Source organism: Pholcus phalangioides, unplaced genomic scaffold, assembly GCF_987345545.1.
Source record: "Pholcus phalangioides strain wild (caught in Gottingen) unplaced genomic scaffold, Ppha-v1.0 ptg000042l_1, whole genome shotgun sequence".
Lineage (NCBI taxonomy): Eukaryota > Metazoa > Arthropoda > Arachnida > Araneae > Pholcidae > Pholcus > Pholcus phalangioides.
The window spans coordinates 8,635,623-8,661,234 of NW_028301628.1; the positions used below are offsets into that span (position 1 = coordinate 8,635,623).

The 25,612-nt window shown below is 37.2% G+C and overlaps 1 protein-coding gene across 2 annotated transcripts in view; it reads left to right on the plus strand.

The window, feature by feature from the left end:
• Nucleotides 1-10: 10 nt before the first annotated feature.
• Nucleotides 11-25,612, plus strand: part of ena (ENAH actin regulator enabled) — a 47,653-nt gene continuing 22,051 nt past the window's right edge. The window contains exon 1 of one of the 2 annotated variants that reach the window (XM_089255156.1): nucleotides 11-232. In XM_089255156.1, the coding sequence (XP_089111282.1) occupies nucleotides 228-232 (5 nt within the window). In that variant the 5' untranslated portion in view covers nucleotides 11-227. Of the gene's footprint in view, nucleotides 233-16,364; nucleotides 16,648-25,612 lie in introns of those variants that run through there. The other variant, XM_089255157.1, reaches the window with a different exon arrangement.

Genomic DNA, 25,612 nt, shown 5'->3' on the forward strand with positions numbered 1-25,612 from the left:
GCGGCGATCGTTAGAAGCACCGAGGAAGCAGGGAAAGAGAGAGAGCGGAGAAGGAAGAAGGAATCGCCGCCGATAGGGAAGGAAGTGCGGTCATGGTTGTGTGCCGTATCCGCTTTATTTAGTAAAATGGTTGAACATCTTGTTTGAATAAAGTGATAAACAAATTAAGAATAAATTCTAACACAATAAATCCTTAGGAACCCATCGAAATCCTTAGATAGTCAAAAATGAGGTAAGAGATCGTTTCTTTTATTCAAAAATACAAACCGATCTCATTTTATTGGAAGGAGGATGAGTTTTTCTTTCCACCCCACTCTCAGCGTTCATCCTTTTTCTCCCAAAGCATGATGGAGTTTCATTAATATAAACCCCCCGATCTATTTATAATTATCTCTTAAAATTGATGTCATTATTAGATCGCATTTATTTACATTTACCTTCCACTGCCATGTGTTTTTTGTTTGTAAATGTTTCTTTTCTTAAACGTGCACACAGTGGCGTAATGTTTTGGGGAGTAGGCTATGCCGTGTCTCTCAATTGCTCCTCAACATCTTTGCCATAACGTTTATACTGTTAATAGTGTAACGTTGTTATAGGTTGGTCATTCATCAGTTTTATTGTTAATATTTGCTAATGTCACATTAATAACTTGATTGATTCATTGATGACAAATTCAAAGATAACATAACCACACCCCAGAGGAGAAGGGGAAGGGAGATATCTTGAGAGAAGATATTTGCATTTGAAAATATATTCATGGTTGTGTGCCGTATCTGCTTTATTATTAGAATGGTTGAATATTTAGTTTGAAAAACAGTGATGAAAATAGATCAAAAATAAATTTTTAACACAACAGTCTTTAGAAATACATTGAAATCCTTAGATAGTCATAAATGAGGTAAGAGATTGTTACTCTTTTTTAAAACATCCAAACTGATCCCATTTTATTAGAGAAAGATTTTTTTCTACCCCCACTTCTCAGTGCTCATCCTTTTCTTCCAAAGCATGATGAGTTTCATTAGTAAGCCCCAATCTTTGTTTATGATTATCTCTTAAAATACATGTCATTGTGAGATCATATTTATTTACATTTATCTTTCATTGGGATGTATTTTTTGTTTGGGAATTGCTTTTCTTATTGAGCATATAATGGCGTAATGCAGGGCCGTCTTAAGAGCATCATGGGGCACTCCGGGCCAAGTGATTTTTCTAAGGCCCTACCTTTAAATTTTAATCAGATCAGATTGTTATGATGCCCCCTCCACTCTTGAGACCCTGGGCTGTGCCCATGTATTAAGATAACACTGGTGTAATGTTTGGGGAGTAGGCTATACCATCTTTCTCTTAGTGCTCCTCAACATCTTTGCCATTGTTACTAGTTGTTATTTATCAGGTTTTTTTAAATTAATAATACCGTTCTATAACCACACCCCGAAGGAGGGGAGCAAGATATCTTGAGAACAAATATTTGCCTTGATAAACACAGAGTTAAATCATTTACCTTAGTTGTGAAATAAAATAAGGATGAGACCATCATGCTATGAATTGCTGTTTTTCCAATGAGTCACTCAATATACAAGAAGGGGATGGATCTAATAATGCAATAGAAGTCTGATGTATGACAAGAATCTTGTTATAACGAGTAATTTGCAAATAATTATCAAATAGCTAATGTTAAAGACATGAAAAATATACGATAATATTAAGTTGAAAATTAGAAGGCATTACATTCTCTACAATGTCAAAAACCCCTAAAAAATGCCAGTTTTTCCTTCTTTTCAAGAAAATTAAACATGATGAAACTCTAAACATGGCATGTGCTCCTCGTAAAAATTAATCTCTGGTACTTTTAACAAAGAATTAGCACAAAAAAGTAACATTTTTAAATCTCTCCTCCTATTTTTAAGCTTCCTCATTATACATGAGAGGAATATGAGGATTTTATTGTCACAGTCTCTGCCAGTGACTAAAATACCACAGGGCTAGATTTTAGTGTAAAGTTTTATCTGAATGACGGAAAACTAAAAAACTTCCCTATTAGAAGAAAGTGTTTATGGGTCCATAACAGTCATGGAAGTGAGCATTGATACAATAATTGAGAATATTAATCGTTTGGTAAGTCAACAAAATTGCTTTAATAATACTGCATTAAAAATGTCTTGCAGAATCAACTGCTGCAAGACTGAAAGTGAATTTCATGACTAGAGTTCTGTTTATTTGTTAATATTAGAATGAAATGAGTCAAAGATTTGTTTTAATACAGATAAAGAAGCAATTTTCTACAACTTTATAACTTGACAGAGCAAAAAAATGTGAATTAGCTTATAACAAAAAGTCAGCTATAACAACAATTTTCCTTGTGATTGTGAACTGTTGTTATAACAGACTTTTACTGAATGATAAAAATTCATTTAAGGTGTGTTCTGATGACTGAACAACAAATTTTGTCGAAGTTCCTGCATTTGAAACAAGAAATATAATTTCTTTTGTAATTTGGTGCGTTGAACATGAAAAAACTGAAATGGCTTTGGTTTTCTCTGAAATTCCACATTTAATATTACAATATTTTGAAACACAACATAAGTATATAGAAAAACTAAATATATAGAAAAGATCAACACAAATCTGTGGCTCCCCACATCAGTTTAACAAAGAATTGCCTTGGAAAACAGAGGCTGTTGGCAATGCACACTTTGAGTTCTAATGTCTTGTTGAAAAGATGGGGAGAATTTTCGAAAGTCCCTCAAAATACCAAAAATATATGAAATTATGTATTTTTGAGTGCATCATGCCATAACAATCAAGCATGACGATTAAAAAAATAAAATGATATAACATGCAATATATTAAAGCAGAATGTTTTGCATTGTTCTGTAATGAGCTCAGATGAGTGAAAATATTCTGGAATGAAAATTCTGTAATAGTATTTTATACATATAAGAGTTCTTTCCTTAGTTTTTACCAAGATTGTTCTATTGCAGCACTGGTTGTTCCCAAAGCAGAATGTTTTGCATTGTTCTGCAACAAAACCTTGGCTGACTGGAAATGTTCTGTGGCAAAACTGTCTATAATAGTGTTTTCTACACATTTCTTAAAATTCTTCGAGATAGTTCTCCATTAGCATTGATTGCTTTGCTACGTACATCACAGTTTTTGGTATATTCAACTTAGATGACTTGCGTGACACAGAAAAAAACCACACTATGGTTCAACCCATCAATAATTATGTCCAACAGTTTAAGCAAAATACAGCCACTTATCACCAACATACCCCCCATGTGTTTTTTACACCTGTACAGACCCGTTGTTTCTCTGCATACAGAATTTTGGCATCTGCAGAGAATGACGAAATTGCATGCTACCATGTACCAGGGCTTGATGAATTCCAGGAGCTAAGTTGCCATAGCGACTGAAAAATTGTTATTCGCATCTAAAGTTTTTTAAGTATAATAACTAAACTTGTCTGATTATAGCACAAAATTTTCAGAAATAACATCTGCTATTGCGAAAAGAATTCCCAAAGTCCCGGAAAAATAAAAATATGCATTTTGATCATTTTCTTGAAAAATGTATTTGCTCGTACAAAATTTGACTGGTGTCCAATTTTATTTTTTGATTTGTCAAGCCCTGTCATATACAATATAGTGAATTTATTCTGTTAGGCGCAACTTTTGTACGCAGGGAAACATTTTAATTGTGTATGGTCATGCATTGCAGCTTTAAGGGAACATTTTCCCCTAGGTTCACCTTGCCCTGATTAAATTAGGAACAACATCACCCTATGGTATGCAATTACTAGAGATTGAAACATTCCTTGGGAGAAACTGACATTTGTATAATTTCAATACAATTTGAGAGTTAAATATAGCTTGGAAATAGTTATTTTTCCTTCATTTATTTTTGCATCAAATAAAGTAAGCTGATTTCCTTAATGAAGGGGGGGGGGGGGGAGAGAGAGAATATATTTATTTTGTAAAATGACTTTTTCAATAGAAAAGTGGAAAATTAGCTTCATTTCTTTTAATTGCATGCTTCTGCACTTCAACTGCTCCATAAACTTGATGTCATAAATGATTTAATGAAATATATATCCATACAACACACACACTTGTTAAAATAGGTATCCACCCATGTTTAATTATATTAACTTTTCAGTGTGATTATAAGCTTGAAAAAGTCATGTGTGAAAGAATAAGCCATCACAGTTTCTGAAAAAACTGTAGCCCCCCAAAGCAGAATGTGCCAAAATCTGCGACGTACGTTGCAGAACAATTCGGAAGAATTTTAAGAAAAAGCGCAAAAAACACTATTACATGTATGGGGATTTTTACTGCAGAACATTTCCAGTCAGCCTAGGGCTTGTTGCAGAACAATGCTGAACATTCTGCTTTGGGGCTGTAGCCTAAAATCAGTAGGCGACACTTTGCGTTGCCTGAGAAATATTTTTCTTGTTTATTAAATTAGCAGAATATTTTTTGTCATGTTAAGAAAATCACTTTTTTTTTTCTAGTTTTGTTTTTTTTAATTTTTATCAATTTTTTTTTTCAGTTTTATTTTTTCTTTAATTGCCTGTAATTCCTTCAAGAATTGCCACATCTGTATGTTATGCTTTTTGAAATTTATTCAAATGAACAGTGAAATTCTCAAGAGAAATTATAAGATTTTGGGCTGAAAGTCAGGGTTCATAGGAGTTTTGATATCAAAACTGCCAAGTATCTGACTACAGTGTCTGATTTACGAAAGTTAACCTGTGTACCTTCAGGTGCGTCTTCAAGCATTATCTTAATCAGGGGTCTGCCCAGACTTTTTTGCAGGGGCCTGTTTTTGTGGAAAATTTCTTTATTTTTGTAAAAAGTGTCATTAATTTTGTGCAAAGGGAAATAATCTAGTTGATTTATCACAAAAGAAATGAAATTTCAAATTTATGGATTCATTAATTTTTTTTATTTTGTGAAGGGTCCATTTTTTACTTCCAGAATTTTGTAAAGGGTCCGTTTTTCAGATCCGTAATTTTATCAAGGGTCCGGAAAATGGACCCAAATTTTGGCTGGACAGACCCCTGTTAATGGCTGCTGTGTAAACCGTATGTTTTTTTTTTGAAGAAAATTGTTGAAGCTTAAGATAGTAAATGTTTATATTTCAGCGTTCCTTACCATTCCAGCAGAAATTTTAAATTTTTATTTGTCTCTAAAAGAAGTGTCTATTACCATGGCCTTATGCTGGATATGGCATTATTTGATTGCAACAAAACCAGTCATCACCAGAGCCTAACAAATCTCAGGTGCCAGGTCACCCTGGCATTTAGAGAGTTGACATTGGCACCTAATTTTTTTTAGGACTACAATTCGTAAAAAAATATTATCAATAAAAACAATTATCCAAGTGCACAAAATCATCTGAAATTATGTCTCCATGTCTGCTGGTATATTCTCATTTAGGAGAATATTCAAGAATATTCTCTGGAAGAACTACTGTTATAAATAACTTGATAATTTTCTTATTATTCTCAAAGAGAATATTCTCCAGGTATTTTTATAGATGCAAAATTCTCTAAGATTTCTTTCAAATTCTTTTGAAAGATTCTTGAGAATATTCTTGAATTTTCAATAAATGACTTCACCTTATTTTTGAATGCTTCCAAATTAAAAAAAAAATTATATATATGTTTATAATATATGCTACATGTTTATTAATAATCAAAATATATAGATAGCAGATAATGATAAATTGATTATATTTAAATTTGTGAAAGAGGGATGTTGTATTTTTTCCTGAAAAACAAAAGTAACTATACAAAAAATATCCCCCATTCTTAAAGGATACAGAACTGTTAAAAATAGGCATTCAGACTAATTACTTACAAGAGCTTGAAATTGAACAGAGTAAAGAAAAAATAAGGAGAAATACCTTGGATTCTTGGCATGTTCGTACATAACAAATTAGCTAACCTATTACATCAAAGTACCATCAGTAAATAAAGGGTTAAGCGAAGATGGGTATGAATCAGAATTTATTCACCATTTGGCAACTGCAGAAGGTATGCCATGAGAAAGAATTCTTTTAAAACTACCCAAATACCCAGAAAAGTTGGACTTTCTGGAAAGACAAATGTCATAGGAACTCTGCAGAAAATATTGGTACTGTTATTTAAAAAATTGCCATTGGCTTCAATGTCAACTCGATCTTAAATTCTTGAAAAAAATAGTGGAATGTTATGTGGTGGAAAGGAATGTGCAATTGAATGATTTTGACAGAAGTTGTATTCTAAAATTGCTGCAGGAGCTTTCAGAACCTCACACATACAGCATAAAAGAATTATCAATACGAAGAAGAGGAAAATTAAAGTTTACAGCCCACAATATTTAACTTTTAAAGCAAGGAAATTAAAATAACATTGCTGAATTGAACGACTTGCTAAAAAATATGAGTGATAAAAAATTTGAATGCATCTTCATTGAGTTCATTGAAGAAAATGACACACACACAGTTATCTCTCTTTAGAATGAAGGTGATCATAAGAATGGCTCTCTTTGTCGATCAAGTTTAAATAATTTTTTTTTTTTTTTGCTTTGAGCATGAAATTGCTTTTATGGATATTTTTCTAATTTTAAAATAAATTCTTTAATCTTTAAAGAATTCCAAAAACTTTTGAAACCTCTCACTACGATACAGGTAGCTAAAACTTGTCATTGTGAGGTGATTATGCCAAAAAAAAAATCTAAATGTTTCAGGAAATGAAACTGAATCATATTTCATAATATAAAGGAAATTACTAAATTTTTTTAACTGTTTAACACAGAACAAGTCAAAGAATATTCTATTTTTGACTGACTTCTGTAAGAAAATGTTTGGCGCCTAATTTTTTCTGTGAATTTATTAAGCTCTGGTCATCACAAAAGTGTCAAAAAAAGAATTGTTTGATCACCTGCATAATGTTCCATATTCTAATGCATATGTACTTTCGGTGTCCCTGCAGTTTTGATATTTTTATATTTTAAAAGTAAATTCATGTGTTGATTGTTGCTTGTCTTTCTACCATTGATTGAAATATTTATGAGAAGCAAAGAGAAAACTTCCTTTGTTCCGAAAACCACAGATAAACAACTTGTGTGGGAAATGAGGAAGTAAGATAAGAAATTGAAAAAAGCAATAAAACCAGATTGGAAAAAAATAAATTGGTTAATTGACATGAGGATCTCAAAAATTTATCTCGATGAGTTCCTTAAAGCTTTAATTACAGGGGTTTCTTGTTTTGTTTTTTTCAGTAAAGTGCCTGATAAAACGCATCCTTTCACATATTCTTCAGATTTTATTTTTTTACAAGGGTTTTTTTTTTTATCTGATGTCTGAAACGCCAGTTTGACTACGTCAAATTTACTGGTTGTAAGCACTTCAATTCTTTGGTTTATGCTGATATTTTCTCCATGAGATTCCACCAGAATTAAAGGAATAATAAGGAAAGTGAATTTCATTGAATTTGAAACGATGCAAAATGCTTTCAAGTAATAATGCTCACACGTGAGCATGAAGTCATGCATGGCTTTCAGTATGTGGCCTATGGCAGGCAATATGCATATCCTTAAACCCACTCACTTATTGATAAGGATTGTAAGTTTTTATTTTTTCATGTCTTGAGTGTGATGTTTTACTGATAAACTGTTCTGCTAGTGTGGTGTCAAATGGAGTTTTATCACCCTTGCATAGTTTTCAATATCTCATAAAAAAAAAAAGAACTGCTTATCAATATTTTTTTCCTTGTTTCGTTATCTGCATCGAAAATGGAATATGTAACTTATATTTTAGTACGAAAACTATTTCCGGTTTCCTGCTGCGTATAGTTTTTTTTTTCTTTTTTTCATATCTAAACACATTTTAAGTTTTATAGTTGCGTGAAAGATCATTTGATCATTTCTATGTACCTTTGTTATTTACTGCGCACGAGGGCGCTAATTAGACTGGAACCTACCGTTTATTGTTGATTCTTCGGAATGGCCGCGTTCGACTTTTTTTTTTACCCCTTTCAATACTGTTGTCTGCAACAATCTTTTCCGTTCTTTAAGATTTCATTATCTATGTATATTGGTTTTTATTTCTGTTTTAGCCGGTCCACAAATTATACTTCTGTAATGTATTATTTATTCTCCTGCTTATATTTATTTTTTTCATCTGCAAAATTTCGTTTTGATTTTCGGTTGTCCGCGAAATTTTCCAACTATAATTTCACTACGAAGTACAGATGACTGCTACTAAACCGTGCATGCACCTCGTACACATTCCTCTACGGAATTTCTAATGAATCGGCACATGCCGGAATGTGTTCTAAGTGTATATGTGACCCTAACGTATTCATGTTGTCGAGTTGCGTTTGTTTCGTGTTACCACCTTTCTTCCATTTTCTGAAGTAAAGATGGAAATGCTTGAATTTTCATGTTTTGTCGGTATCGTGTTGTAGGTCGGCCTGCTCTCAAACTTTTTCAAATGAGATACCGGCTCACATAAAGTACAGACGACTAGATACCCAGCGAACATGTTAGAAAGAAAAGTCACATTCCTGTGTGGGGACTCGAACCACCAACCTCGCACTTTCCGAGGTTACGAGTGCGAGGTGGGTGGTTCGATTCTCCCACAGAGGAATGTGATTTTTCTTTCCAACATGTTCGCTTGGTATCCAGTCATCTATACTTCGTATAGTTAGCGGAAATGTTTATCGTTTCGTTCTATAGGGTGTTCTGTTGATGGACCGACAAACTCAGAGGGTTGTTAGTAGGCATCAAGAGGAACCAAAATTGCAATGGAACATGGTGTCGCAAACCACGTTGAGAGGGTGAAAATCGCGAAAAACGCATGCAGGCTCCGAATCCAGAGGAGACGAAAGGTGGATGTCAGTTGTCGGTGGATGCGTTCGTGGATTCACTCACCATATCTGTTGTAAGCAGCGTCGCGAAACGCATGAGGTAGGGTAGGATCACGCGCTGCGGACGACATAGATTAGCGCTATTGCGGTAGTAAGCACGTGTAGCAGTCAGTTAGTCTGTTTCAATGGGTATTCGTGATGACTGGCTACATGAACAAGGAATACATTGATATGCATCTAATTTACGTTCGAGCAGATGACAATGGGCGCATACCACAGCGGATGTACCAACAGCAATATCAGATGAGGCGTTGTCCGCACCATACTACCTTCGCCACGATCGATCGACTACTACGGGAGACGGGGACTTTCCACCCAGCACGGCGTGATGCAGGGAGACCGTGCAATGTACGCACTCCTCAAATGAAAGAAACCGTGCTACAACGGTTTGCTGATGCCCCGTCAACAAGTACAGGAGCGGTTGCAGCTGAAAATTTACCCTTTCCACATCCAGAAGGTACAACTCCTAACCGAAGACGGCTATTGAACAGTCGTGAACAGTTCGTGCGCTAGATGTTTCACGTCACCACACATTCTAATCCTCAATTTTTTGCCACTGTTTTATTTACTGATGAGACCAGCTTTACGCGAGAAGGTGTGTCAATACACACACAATGCATACATGTGGGCGATGGATAATCCCCATGCCAGTGTACCATGGAAATGTCAACAGTGGTTTAGTGTCAACGTGTGGGCAGGAATTCTAGGTGGCCGCATTTGCTGCACGAACGCCTGAATGGAGCAACGTACCTTGTTTTTCTGTAGCACGTGCTCCCGGAATTGCTGCAAAGTGTGCCTTCCGCAGTGCAGCGAGACATATGGTTCATGCATGATGGTGCCCCTGCACATTTTTCCCGCGAGGTGCTTTATCATCTCGATGTTACATACCCAAGGAGGTGGATTGGACGGGCGGGACCCGTTGCTTGGCCTCGACGTTCGCCGGATCTCAATCCGTGTGACATTTTTCCAAGGGTCACCTTAAATCACTCGTTTATGTGACGCCTGTGGACATACCAGAGAATCTCATAGCGCGGATTGTCGTAGCTGCGGCAGACATCAAAAGCATACCTGGTATCTTCGAGCGCTTCCGGGAATCATTTTTACGTCGTTGTAGACTGTGCAATGACGTGAGCAGCCGCCACTTCAAACAACTCTTGTAATAATTAATCAAATAAATCTTTCTGTAGTTACTATTGTACTTTTTGTCGTTTCAGCGTGACGTCGAAACCTGCGTGTTTTTTTCGCGATTTTCACCCTCTCAACGTGGTTTGCAACACAATGTTCCATCGCAATTTTTGTTGCTATTGATGTCTACTAACATGCCTCTGAGTTTGTCGGTCCATTAACAGAACATCCTGTATACTTGCACTGATCCGCAGTTGTAAAAAGGTTGAAGAACACTGCATTATAGTAGGAATTGACAAATCCCAGGTTCCATGCCGCCATGTTGACTATAAAATCGATAGAAATGAATTACCTTTTTGGGTTAGATAGCCGACAATTGAAAGCCGACGTAGATGAACCCAAAATTGCAAAGAACCACGGCTATACGCGTGTCGGAACTATATGAAGTTCCTTCATCAGTAGCAGAAACAAAAAAGAAAAACTCCTTATAGCAGTAGTTACTCGCTGTTGAAGACGAAAGAGTCGAATACAAAATGTTCTTTGCAAGTTTTATTTCATGGTTCTTTGCAATTTTGTGTTCATCTACGAAAATTCAATCATCTGCTTTCAGTTATATTATAAAATCGATATTGGCGCCTAATTTTCTGTAAGTGATTACTAAATTGTAGTCTATGAATGACACAAAAGCTTTTGGTTTCGTGACAATGTGTCTTTTAACATAAGATAAGCATATAGTCATGGAAAAATCAAAAATATATATTATTTAGGGTCGTTTTTCTTGTCTCTTAAGAAATTTGGCTGGAGCCTAAAGTTTTATTCGATTTTTCAAGCCCTGCATTGTACAAGCCTGCATTGTTACTTTTTTAAAGTAAATGAAGTTTTCATGTTTGGGTTATATGCAGAAATGACGTACATTTTCTCAATGGATGAATGATTTTTTGATGTATCAAAAATATCTCTGTTCTGGTAGTGTTGTGTTTTTTTAATATTGTTCTATGAAATGGACAACATATAGTTCAATTAGTTATTGATTTCAAAATCATTGGAATTCAAATTTTCACTTGAGGGAAAAAATTGGCTGTATAATTTTTTTATACACTGGTGAAATAAATTAAGAAAATTTGCATATTTCATCGAATTTCATGAAAAGAACTGAACTGAATGTAAAACCACTGCTTCTTGACAAAAATGCAAATCTTGTACGTCAAATACTTAAGCGTACACGTGTGTGTAGGCGGAGCCAGTAGAGAAACAGGCTTTATAAGCGCGCGTAAGTTAAGATGCATTTCGTTCGCTAGCACACCTCGGCGAATTTCTTGGTGTTATTTTGCAGCAATCGATTAATTTCAAATTGTAACAGTAAAAATGAGTAACCACCAACGTTTAGACGATGGAATGAATGAATGGAAGGTGGCGAATTGTGGGGAGGCTAGAAGCATGCCAATCTCAAGTCCAGATTTGTAGAGAGTTCAATTTAACGCCCAGCGTCGTGTGTAACTTATGGAAACAGTTCCAGGATACCGGATCCATCGAGAGAAATCCTGGGCAAGGTCGTCCAAGAACCACGGCGGCCAGAGAAGATCGCCATTTGTCGATTATAGCGAGGCGTAACAGGAGTGCTACAGCTTCTCAGCTCTCCCGTGACTTGTATGGAACCCGTGTATCAAGGGTGACTGTTTCCAAAAGACTTCATGAGAGAGGGTTGTTTGCAAGAAGACCTGCTGTTTGCGTCTCGCTCACATCTACGGACAGGAGAATCCGTTTATCATGCTGCAGAGAGCATAGAGATTGGAGTATGGATCAATGGGCGACCGTTCTCTTCACTGATGAGTCCCGGTTCAGCCTAAGCACCGATTCTCGCCGTACGTTCATATGGAGAGAACCAGGGACCCGCTACCTACCCTCCAATGTCCGCGAAATCGACCATTATGGCGGAGGTTGTTTAATGGTCTGGGCAGGCATCATGTTGGATGGCCGCACACCTCTCCATGTCTTTGAAAGAGGCACTGTGACTGGTGTGAGGTATAGGGATGAGGTCTTGGAGCCCTATGTTCGCCTTTTCAGGGGTGCAGTTGACCCTGAGTTCATTTTAATGTACGATAACGCGAGGCTACATAGAGCTCTTCTGCTCGACGATTTTCTAGAGAGTGAGGATATTCGCCGGATGGATTGGCCAGCCAGATCTCCAGACCTTAACCCTATAGAGCATGTCTGGGGAGGGCAATCGCAACTCGCAACCCCCCTCCGGGAGCCATCCAGGGAATGAAAACAGTGTTGGTGAACGAGTGGGACCAATTGCCACAGGAAATGATAAAGTATGCCTTTCACGTATGAAATCACGCTGCGAGACCTGTAAGAGGGGACCATACCCCCTATTAACCCATCTATTAACCCATTTTTTTGTTTATTCTGCAACCGCTGTTTCATACCTTCCGACTCCAACGAGTGTTACGCACGATCATGCGTGTGTATTACAATTATTGAATGATTATTTGTTTTGTATGTACATATCAAATTTCATTAAAATCGGTACAGTAGTTCTAGAGATAATCGACCAAGTATGCAAATTCTCTTAATTTCTTACACCAGTGTAGCATTTTTGTTTAATGTTATTTCCTGTTGATGCATCCATACAGGTATGCATAATTTATCAGGGCTTGTCAGATCCCAGATCGCCATGGTGACTAAAAACTTGGTGTTGCTTTCTTTGCAAAATATTCTGGGTGTGATTACTACATTGGAATCATCGAGCAAAACAAAATTTTCGGAATGTGTCCGTGTGTCTACCATTAAATCCTGGAATTCTGGAAACAAGATTGAACGTATTTTATTTTATTAGCCAAGTGTTCTGTGTTTTTCTTGACACAGAACTTTCAATCATTCAAAGGATATTCATATTATTTTATGTGGAATGTTTTTTCGATATTATAATCAATGCAATTTAAAATTTGTTTCCGCCCTTGTTTCAATGTGGGAGAAAAAATGTGGAAGACGTTGAAATAGTGACTGCGATATGGTTTTTAGATAACTGAAGGGAAGTAGTTGATGTTGGAGATATAATCGACTGAGCAAGACCATGGTATATATATTTTTTTATATCTGTGCGGGATAGTGCATAATAGCTGAAAAACCACTGAATTGTTTCAAAGGAATTGAAAAACAAGCGCATGCGCCGCTAGTCAAGCGGAACTGTATGTACACGGACTACCTCCAAAATTGCGCCCCTAAAGCTCTCTTAAAGAGTTGATAATATCTGGTCTAAGGTGAGCGCCGATCACTGAAACAACCGCCTCTCTTTATTCCTTTGTACAAAGCCGGATTAATCCTTGGTCAGTCTCTCGGATAGCGCAACGAAAAGCGACGGCTCTTAGTGAACTATGAAAATAATTTCAGTACGGTTCACGACCTGATGACACACATCAAAAAAATATATTTCTTTTTTTCCCCTACTTTTTAGATATTGGTCATATTTTCGTGTTCAGGTTATGGTACCAACTTTAGAATTATTAATGAACGCCGAATTAACTCGTTAAAACTTTTTTTTCCGATACCTTTAAGAAATCTTCAATTGTAAATTGAACAGAATTTTTGAGTACCGCCACGTAATTCTCTTCGCTTCTCATTGTCTTGAAAGCGGAAAAGGTCTTTTTTTTTAACCACGTAAAATCGATTAAAAATGATTTTGTGAAAATAGGCCGAGTTACACAGTTTTTGAATAAATCCAAGTTTTTTCCCCCCTTCAAATGTAATGGCTTTTTTGTAACGTGTTAGCTGGTGGGCTTTTTGACCTTTCAGATTTTTCGTTTGGCTCATCAGTTGTGAGAAAAAATGGTCACTGGTGGACTACACTCTCTTTCTGATGCTAGTTTTAACTTTTTGAAGCACTACACGGATTTTCGGAAAAGACTTGAATCGCATCTCAACCTCCCTCCTCACTTTATAAAGGTTTTTTTTTTCATACCGAGCATAATTCAGGTCTATCGCCATAGGCAATTTACTACCTAGTGAGTTGTGCCGGAAGTGTAAGTAAGTGTACCTAACAGCCTGAGTGCGTATCCAGGGTGTTGTGTATGATTTTTTAGTGCTGCCATCTGTATCTTTGTACTGTTTGTAGGACTGTTGTTCTCTGTGGCGAGACTTTTTAACGGGGAGATCGACTCGCATTTGCGCCTTGAAGTTGGGAACCACAGAAAACCAACTTCAGCCGACCACCACTGTGGTGACGGTGGGGCTCGAACCCGGGTCCCCGTGATGCGAGACCGTCATTATGACCACTCGACCACCACAGCGGCACTTTATAAAGGTAAAAGGTAGGGCCTGTTTTTCTCCTAGGTAAACGGGACACGTGCCCAAGACCCAAAATTTGGCTACCTTTTATATTTTAGGCTTGGCCCACTGTCCCTGAATACGCCTGTCTCAAAGAACATTATACATGGTGCATAGCTAACACCACGCACCGCAAATTACTGGTGAACCGACTTCCAATTAGAAAAAGCATCCAAATTTCATGTAGAGGGGGCTGTGTAGTTATTAAAATACAGAAATTAACTGTTTATACGGTTATAAAACGTGTTTTCCCCCCCCCCCCAAACTTTTCTCAGTTTTTTGAATTTAAATATCTCAGCGAATATTGCACTAGAAACATGGGTTGTTTTTTCGTCTTTTTGCAACATGAATGACATATCTGAATTCACGTTATTTGGATACTTTTTCCTAATTGGAAATATGCCTCTAGGATCAACGGTTCGCCAGTAATTTGCGGTGCGTGCTGTAAGGGGCCATTCAAGTATTACGTAAGCATATTTTTAGACATTTTTAACCCCCCACCCCCACCGTCAGCAAAATTTCGTCAGCATCTTAGAATATTTCATATCTTCAAAAAGGGTGGTTCATGACGTAAGCAACCTTCAAACCCCCTCCCCCCCTTATCAAAAATCAGCAAATCCGAAACCACCCTCGATGCTGATGTAATACTTGAATGATCCCTAAGCTAAACACCCTGTGTATAAAGGGGCACCAAAAATTCATCGTTGCCCAGGACTCGACGTTCTGAGGAACAGGCCCTGGTAAAACATAGACGTTTTATGAAAAAACGGTCTTTTCAGTAGATCTTTTTTTTCGTAACACTACTTTTGCATTATTTTAATTCTTCATTATTAAAAGCGCTTCTGCTTGTAATAATAATAAAAATAATAATCTGGCTATTCACCAGAAGATAGTTGGTTTCTGTCAGAACGACCGTTTTTTCCAAGAAGAATTGTTACAAAGAAAGAATTTGTTGTAGATTGAACTGTGAATGGTCTCGTGGTTGTTATTTATTTTAGTGACTTAAATTTTAAGCTTTGTTGAATGCCAAATGTAGATGATGAACTCATGTTGTATACGGGGTCGTAGCGTACCTTCTCGGGGCCCCGGAGCAGACCATAGAATAATAATAGTACATACAGTACTATATATATATATATATATCTTTAGTCTATGGGGCAGACATTTTCTCATGAGGGGTCCCTTAAAAAGAAGAAACTTATGTAAAATGACATCGGAAAAGAAATTTTGAGCTTTGATGGATGCTAAATGTAGATGATGAATTCATGTTGTACACAAGGCCGTATCACGTACCCGGGGCAGACATTTTCTTATGAAGGGCCCCTTAAAAAGGAAAAACTTATGTAAAAGAACTGAATATTTTTTTTGGGGGGGGGCGCGATATATATATGAAATTTTTCAGTTTTCAAACTTCCGAGAAACCTTGACCTTAAAATAAATAAGCATGAAAAAACTATCGTTGACCTTGACATTTACTACGGAAGTATTAAAAAATTCCCAATCGGGCTATATAACTATTGTGCTATTTGAATATTCTATGAACGCATACACGCCATTTCGTTCCGTGTTTTTTTTTTTTTCGTTCGTTGCGTGACCCATTCTGCATATATCCACTGTCCCTCCTATCTCAATATGTGAAGCATGGATTTTTTATTTATAATCTTCCTTTCTACTTTTTCCCACAGAAATCAATTAGAATAAATGTAGTGTGTGGTCTTGCCCCCTAGTGGCGAGATCTTTTCCCCCTCTTCATTTAGAGCACGCGTGGTTTGAAAGGGAAACGGACGAACCTTTGTATTTCTGCCGCGAATGTTTCGTCTCTGTCAAATGTTGTTTGTATGAGTACAAAAAAACAAGAGACATCCCGTTGTTTGAATTGCCCATTTAATCTTTCGGAAAATTGTTTTCTTTTTTCGCACCCGAAAAAAAAAGCAAAAATTGTTCGAGGAAAATATCTCTCCCGACGTATGTGTGTGATATAGACCGGCGGATAAGAGAGGGGGGATAAGCCCATCTTGTCTCGCTTCTTGGCAACATCGGAAAATATCGACGGATAGTCCCGACAAGTTCATTAACCGCTGCTGCTGCTATCCCGTTCGGTGCATTGCTGGGAAACATTTTTGTTTCAAAAGTCATCCCCCCCCCCTCCGTTTTCAAGGTTTTGTGGTCCAAGGGGAAACGTTATCGTTCCGGTTTATCCTTTTCCCGCTGAACATGCTATGTTGTTTAAATGTCTTGAGTGGTTGTGAGAGTCTGACGACGAAGGTCAAGGTTAATTCCAGGTACTTTTCTTTTATCTTAGTTATTTTACTCGTTGTAAAACTCGCCGTAATGTATCCGACTACGTTTAAAACATATAATTGTAGAAGAAAATGCCAATTTTTTTCATATTTTTTATGGAAGTCCCATTTCTTGTGATTCCAAAATGGCCTTGTTCTGTTTATACGATGTTTGGTACCGAATTTACGTCCAATTTAATCTTGCGTTTCTGCTTACAAGTAATTTGTGAATAAAAACTTTAAACGTGTTTTTTTACAAAGAATGATATTTATGGCATTTTACTTGAGTTTGAAATATGATTTCTCAAAATGTATCATCACGAAATTTTTGTACGATATTCTGCTAAATATTGTTAAGGTTATGAACCAAAATCTAAAGTCTGTCGCACATACATTTGTCTAATTAGTGCTTCATACATGGTATTCAGAATGAAGTTTCAAAAAATTCACTCGTGCATCAACCGATTTGAGTGTAACTTGTGAACATACCATACAATCCTTTAAATTTTGATTCATAATCTGCACCATTACTAGCTGAATGTACTGTGAAAATAACAAAACATTTTATTCATAAAAAAAATTGCAATCCTGTTTGGAATATTACATGAATTATGCTTAAAATTTGACATAAAAATGACTTTTTTTTATAGAAAATTACATAGTTCCCCAAAATTTATTATTTTCCACTGTTTTCAGACACTTCCTATCAAAAAATGTTATTGAAGTTCATTTCAGTACCATTGTATTGAAAAGTACTAAGAAAGGTAGTTGGATACCTTAAATTAGGTTGGTTAGTAATTCGACAGAACAGAGGCCAAATTTGGAACTACCGAGTGCGTGTATGCACGCTATAAACTGGGCCTTTCAATTTTTCCTTTTTTTTATTTTCAAACCGAGAGCACAACTTCCTTTCTTTCAAATAGAGCACAACTCAGGTCTATCGTCATGGGCAGATGGCAGTACTATACAAACATTACACAGAAACAAAATTCACGGAAGGTTCATTACACGCGCGCACATACATTCCAACATGTACCAATTCGTTAGAAGTTCCGCAGAGGAATATGGACGCGGTGTATGTCTGGTTTAGTAGTTGAAAAGCCCTAATGACTCTCAGCGTTTCTCATTTCATGTTTTAGTGAGACCAGCGGGCAGGGCCTCTTGTTTCAACTTTTTCCGGGGGGGGGGGGTGCAAAGAACATATACTCAATGTATGTACGTATATTTGTATATATATATATATATACCATTTCTAGTATATTTTCTAAACTTGGGGAGGAAGCAATCGACCCCTTCTGACCCACCCCCCAAATGGCAGGCTTTCCCGCGGACCATTTTCGCGATATACACATATTATCAAAGAGCTTGGCGGACTATGCATTGAAGACCCTTGCTTTAAAACATGTCCTTAATGGCATGTTTTTCAAAGCTCGTTTGACAATTAATAATTTGATTTGATAAGTATTTTTTCAAGAATTTAGTTCTTGTGTTTCAGTAAAATATGCTCTTAAATGACGGTTAGCTGAGTCATCTTTCACGCCAATGTTCTTTACGGGGATTAGGCTGACATAGTTTCAGCGCAGGGGACCCCGAGAATTCACCTTGTATCTCAATTTTTACCCCACAAATTTACTAAGGAATCAGTTGTTTAGTTGAAAAGGCTTACTGTAAATTCCGGCCAAAGAACCCGGCAAAAAACTCAGCGTCAGGCAGGAACAGGCCCTTTCCAATATAATCCGGTTTTTTTTCATCCATTGTGTAGGCATGTCAATTAGTAGCCACAGAGTTATATATATATATGTGCATCCATATCATAGGTGCACATACTAAAGCCCACAGGCCAGTCTGGCCCATTCGGGAATTTTATCCGGCCTTGAAGCTGTTCAAGCCATTCACCACAGTAATTCACCATTAATTTCAAAATACGCTTTAGGACGTGTGGTTGAATGTAAAATTCCTGTGAACTAGAATTAATTATTTGATGCATTATATGTAAAATTTGGTGCAATGATAACTGCGCGAAGAAATACCTGAGCACCAATCGAAAATAGTCAAACCAAATTTATCAGTGTTTTTCATTGATATTTGTCCCGTGAAGAAATATAAGTGGAGCTAACGGGTAGAAGGGCCATGATAATCATGACATCAGCACACACACACACACCCCTACACACATTAGATCAGTCTAAAGGAGTCTATAAAGGCTATTTCAGGGGGGTTCTAGATCAGTATGCCCCATTATTTGACATGGGGAATAGGCATTGACCTCTATGATCGCCCATATCAACTCTCATGCAAAAAATATAATTTAGCTCTTATAAGGACCACAAAAGTAATCTGGTAAAAAAAGCAAAAAAATTTGTGCACCCATATATTCAGGATATCTATGAGGTTGCAATATTCTATCTGCTTCCATAGCTAGATGGTAGAGCACTCGTCCGGCAAGCGAGAGACCGGGGTTCAAGTCCCCGTTTATCTCCACAAATAATCAGTCTTTCGATGAATCTTGTATTGACAAGTGGAGAGGACGTTTCTATATGCGTATGGCCATCTGGTTGGCCTTTATCATTCACGAGCTATTAGTTGATTGTTGACGCCGTCCATGTACGGTGCCTTTCAACATATATATACGCTCCAAGGTTGCAATATTCTATCTGCTTCCATAGCTTAGGGTACGTCCATAGTGCACCGCTTCTCGCTTTATTGCTTAAACCGGCAGTTGTATAAGGCGAGATGATCCCTTGCGATTCTAGCCGGTGGTGGTTATAGTGCACCGCTCGCGGGAGCGTCTGCCTGCATGGGCAGTTGGCATCATGGAGCTATCACGTGGGGATCTATTGTGTGTTTTTGTTGACAACAAAAAATATTTATTATAAAATTAAACATGAAAGAATGACGAATGTACATGAAATTAATAGGACTCGCCTTGAAGTTGCAATGGGTTTAGTGTAATCGCTAATTATAGTAAATTAATTAATTGATGATAAATCTGCGATTTCACTTTTAGTGCCACAACAAATTTTCGATTAGAAAAACGAAAATTAATCGTTACAAAATTCCGTTTGATTTAGTTTTATCGTTAATTAGGTTATTAACGATAAAACTAAATCATGATCGATAATTAGTAACGATAAAACGAAATCCAACGGTATTTTGATTAATTAACGATATTGTTTTCATTACGTCAACTAATTAACGATTAGTATTAACAATAATTAGGCGTCATAAAAACTCCGTTGGATTTAGTATGATAATTAATGATCCTTAATTAACGATTTCCCTTATTATTATGCCATAACTAATTAACGATTAGTATTAGCAACAATTATCCATCACAAAAACTCCGTTGGATTCAGTATAATCGTTAATTAACCTTAATTAATGATTAACCAACGATATTGCTTTTATTGTGTCATCTAGTTAACGATTAGTATTAACAATAATTAATCGTCACAAAAACTCCAATTGGATTCACTATAATTGGTAATTTTCTTTAATTACTTAATGATTAACGATTTCGCTTTTATTATGTCATAATTAATCAACGATTAGTAATAACGATAATTGATCGTTACAAAAACTCCGTCGATTTACTATTCCATTATAAAACGAACACTTAGAGGAAAGTATCCGTTTAAAACTGCAAGCGGTGAGCCGGTCAAGCGAGAAAAAGAAATAATAATTCATTCTGGTTAAAGCAAGTAAAAGCAGTTTGAGCCGGTAAAAGCAGGTATGCGGGCGCACTATGGCACGACCACCTAGATAACCAGGTTATCTAGGTGGTCGTGACTATGGCCGCCCCAATGAGTTTTCACGATCTTTTTTCAGCCGCGATAAAGCGAGTAGCGAGAAGCGATTCACTATGGACGTACCCTTAGATATTAGAGCACTCGTCCGGCAAGCGAGAGACCGGGGTTCGAGTCCCCGTGGGGAGGGGGGGGGGGCAGTGATGAATTTTCTTCCTTGTAATCTTCATCTCCACAAATAACCAGTCTTTCGATGAATCTTCTTGTATACTTAACTTAATTATTCTGAAGACTCCTAATAACTTTGAATATACCTCCTTAAATCTGTTTAGGGCACATGTTACTGGCACAGGGGCTGTTCCAAAATTTGCACGACCGATTTAAAATCCTATCCATACCCGAATCGAGATTTTATTTAAACGTCGGGCATGTGCTTAAAACAATACACGTTCAAAAGTTTTACAAGTCGTGGGCATGTCAGGAATATATTTTTCCAGCCCTGACTGGTACTATAATGAATAGTTTAGCGCAATGTTTTCTCAACCTAGGACCGTACCGCCCCAGGCTTTAAGCTACGGTCGCATTTTTCGCAAAATTCGAAAAAAAATCTTAGAATGCGAAAGAAGTAGTAGCTACTTTCGCAAAAATGCGTACAGGAGGTACGAAACGAGAAGACATCCAACCATAAATCATTAGCATTGTAACATTTTGCTAAAGCTTTTCCCCCCATTTTCACTTTTTTGCTAAAGGAATTTTTTATCTAGCTTAAACCCTGTATCATCCCCTCTTTGCGGTACTAGGATATTGTGAAGAGCATAATTCCATGGGTACAAATCAGGGGGGGGGGGGGGAGAGCCCACAGAAAAACCCTGGTTGAGAAAATTTCACTTGTGAAGAAATTAAACTTTCAAGTAATATAAATTGGGGAAAGTGACTTATTTCAAAATCCAGCAGAACTGTTCATAGAACCAAGGCGATCTTAACGCATGAGCCTTTCCGGGGAGCCTAATGTCCATACACAAACTACATAATTAGATCTGATAATACCATTTTTGAGTTTTAGTAAATATGCAGCCATGTAGCTGTTACTTCTAGCTAATTGGCCTTCAGAAAATTCTGGGGGCTATTCCCCCAGAACACCACTTTGACTGATGTCCATGATGTTGAGATTCCCAGCATAGAACACCCACAAGAGAATCCTCATTGAACTTTAGCCTAGGTTAGTATATTCTTTATTTGTATGTAAAATAAGTGAACCGCCTTATATATATATATAAAATTTTTGCTCGTCATAAATTTACTTGAATTTCAATGAGTATAAATTATTCCGTTCCTGGATAGGGGCCGTGAATAATACTCGGAGCCTCGACACGAAAAAAAAGGTTAATAAACACTGGTTCAGGGTGAAAAAAAAATAAGATGCACATATACCATATTATATTCATTGTAATTCATTTTATAATAAACGTTTTCTTGAATCAAAAACTTTCAAGCCTGCTGTCGACTGCCCATGTAGCTATCGGCTCAACCTGTTGGATTCAAAGTAATTCCGTAGATTTCTGAATAAGCCTTAAATGAAGGTATCCGACTACCTTCCATGTCACTTCTATAAAATAGTACTGGAATGAACTTCAATAACATTTTTTGATAGGAAGTGTCTGAAAATAGTGAAAATAATAAATTTTGGACCATCTAATGTCATTTCCTATGAAAAAGCCATTTTTATGTCAAATTTTTAAGCAAAATTCATGTAATATTCGAAGCACGACTGCAAAAAATTCTATGAATAGAATGTTTTGTTATTTTTGCACTACATTCAGCTAGTGATGGTGCAGGTTATGAATCAAAACTTAAAGGATTGTATGGTATGCTTATGAGCTACACTCAAAGTTTGTTAATGTGCGTGTGTATTTTTTTAAATTTCATTCTACGTGCCGTGTATAAAACGCACTGTAATTATACAGATATATATGTGATAGACCTTAGATTTTGGTATATGTAGCAGTATATTATATTTCGTAATGATATATATTTTTATAAATCATGTTTCAAACTCAAGTAAAATGTTGAAAATAGCATGCTTCGTAAAACGCATTTAAGGCCCGTGATACACATGCTACTAAGCAGCACGAAAGCATGGCACTTTCGTGCTACTTAGTAGTATGTGTATCACGGGTCTAAAGTTTTTATTCCCAGATCACTTGCATGCATAGGCGTACGCAGAATTTTCTCAAGGGGGGGTTTCAATTTTTTTTTCTTAACGGGGGTTTAGGTTTTTTTCCGCAAAATAACACTATAATCTCGGCTTGAGGGGAGTTAGAACCCCCAAACCCCCTCCCCCTTGCGTACGAAAATGCTTGTATGTAAGAACACAGCGCTAAAGTGTGCGTAACTTCGCTTGTACGCGTCATATAAACAAAACAAGGCCTGTCTTGTAATCACAAGAAATCGGGCTTTCTTAAAAAATAAAAATCGACATTTTTTTCTTCCAAAATTAAGTTCTCAATCGGATACCTCAATTTTGACATATAGTGGCGCTAAACCCAAAATCTAATAAAAACTAGGCTACAGTCTAGTGAATGAAGAGAAAATTTTGTGACTCGTATTATGTGTATGTGATTTGAGTGTAAAAAATTTATTGGTTGCAGAAAATGGGAAAGACGACGAGAGCTTTTGGATTGCCTCATAGAACTGAAGCTGTAAAGAGTATGTAGGTAAACGTGAGCGCAATTTTCCAAATTTAGCCCACGTACGTCTCATGAGCATTTGCTGCTATTTCTAATGAAGTTTGCACCGGGGGAAATGAAACAGGGGCTGAGTCATTCTAGTTTGCGGGAGACGAATATTTTGCTCAGTCCGCCCACTTTGTGGGTAATACTTTACGATTATGTTCGCTCTCCCTCGTATTTTTGTCTTATTCATTTTGTTTGTTTAGTAGAGGTCTTTGGTACTTGTGATGACAGCTGAAAGTCCTCCGTAACTGAAAACTTTGATTTTGACCTTGCCAGATTGAGCAAATTTTAGCGCGTTTCAAGCGAAAACATCATTTTTCAAGCTATGAAATGAGCATAATTTTTGTACTCAAGGCCCTGAATTTTGTGATTTAATATGTTAGTAACTTGCAAAATACGTAGTTCGAGTTAGGCAATAAATGGGGAGTAAGATAGGAAATGGCATGGTGTAGACTGGAATTTTTTTTTTCAAAGATGCTTTTTCGTTCAGCTGTTATTGTCTATGTGTTTCATTCCCCTTTTACTCTTCTATCCCATGCCGCTCAAATGTCCTTTTTTCGGCGGTAGAATTTTTTGTGAAGAAGCAATTAGCGCTATACAGTCGACTTGACTTGAGTAGGATGTGACAAATTATAGATGCTTATTACATTTCATTGACCAGCTGGTTGTTAACTGTTTGGCGGAGAGTAGTTTGCGCTTTGGCATTTCTCTTTATTCGTATATAGTCATCACCACCGACTTTTCAATGAGGTTAACAGACATTGTAGTCCGATATGGGTTCATGGACCTTCCATCGGAATGAAATTTCCGTAACCGGATAGCTTTTTACTTTCGTAAGGAATGGAAAAAAGTAGTTCGTTCCGAGCCACATGATAAAAAAACTCCACAATCAATGAATTTGGTACAATAACCGCTTTTGAGTGCGGGAATTTTCGAAATAGAAAACGCGGTAGCTAGCAGAAATTCTACGTGTTTTCTATGTTTTATCACTTTGAGTCTTCGGTTTTTGATTGCGAAAAAGAAGGGAAATCGCGATAACTATACGGGAGAGGGTTTTTTTTTTGGGGGGGGGGGGGGCTGGCTGGCTGGCGGGAGTCTCCCATACTTCCAAATCTGTAAATCTCCTCATTCAGGATTCCCGGCAACCTTGAGAGTTCAGAAAATGAAAAATGGGCAGGTAAAATGTAAAATATTTGGTAAAAGTCAGGGAAAAAATATTTGGAAGTTTAAGCTCATGAATTGTATTTTTTTTCTTCGGGAGTTTTGGTCAGCGTGTTAGATCCTATAGCTCAGTGTTTCCCAACCTGGGGCCAAGTGGCCGCCTTGTGTTTTCCTGAGGTGCTCTAGGAGGGAAGGCAATACAGGTGGGAATAAAATTAAAAGGAGGCTATGACCGACAGCTGAGAGGGCTACAAAGAACTGTGAAAAAAAAAACCGAGTGAATGGTTTCAAAAGTATGACTATTTTTAAAATCAACTTCAATTCCATAGAACAAGGGTCGTCTTGAAGCATTGGTCACCCTGTAACTGCCTAGGAGCCTCCAATGCATAGGGAAGCTGATTAAGAGATCTGATATGCTTTTTGAGAATAAGAGTATGTAGGTAAATTGGTGGCAGGTTCTTCCTGCCAGGTATGAGTTCCCTGACGCTGTTAAGATGGTCCTCAGCATAAAACCAGGGCCATCTTAACGCATGGGCCTATCTGGGCATGCACGGTGCCTGATGACCATAGGGAGCTTATACGTGATGGGATTAGGTACCTTGATTTGCGAGAGTGAGTAAATTAATCAGCTGTTATTTCAAACTAAGTGCAGGGCGCCGGGACCACTTTGGCCAAGGGTTCCTGGTGTTAAAATGGTCTTCAGTTGCATAGATCCTCCCCCACACTCCCCTTCAAAGAAACCTCACTGAATCATGGGGTCGACATCCGCGTTAGTTATAAATTTTTTGCTGATTATAAATTTACTTAGTAAAAAATCAGTTCAGTAAGTGGGTTCTCAAAAATCAGTTCAGTAAGTGGGTTCTCGTTCTCCTGGATGGGGGGGGGGGGTTATTAAGACAAAGGGGGCCATGAAAGAAAATATGGTCAAAAAGAGGTAACGGGCGAAAGAAAACACTAATATATCGTATCCATAGTTTCTATCGCTCCCCGCCCCCAGGGGCGATATCAACTACTTTTGAAGACTAGATATAGGCATATAGGCCTACTGATTTGATTCCCTTTGGTCTATGTTCACATTATTGTCCGTCAGACTTTGAAGACCCCCTCCCCTGGAGAATCCAAAAAAAAAAAATTATTCACGAAATAAGGTGAAGTACTAATTATGGCTTTTTCAAGTTTTGTTGTGAAAATAGGAACCGTCGAAGTAAATTTTCCTGAAAACGCAGGTAGTGAGAGAGAGAGAATGTATGCGATTTGCCAGAGTTGAAATACTGCGGAAGTGATCTCCAGACGTTCTGCCCAACACCCCCTATAGATAAGATATCTATA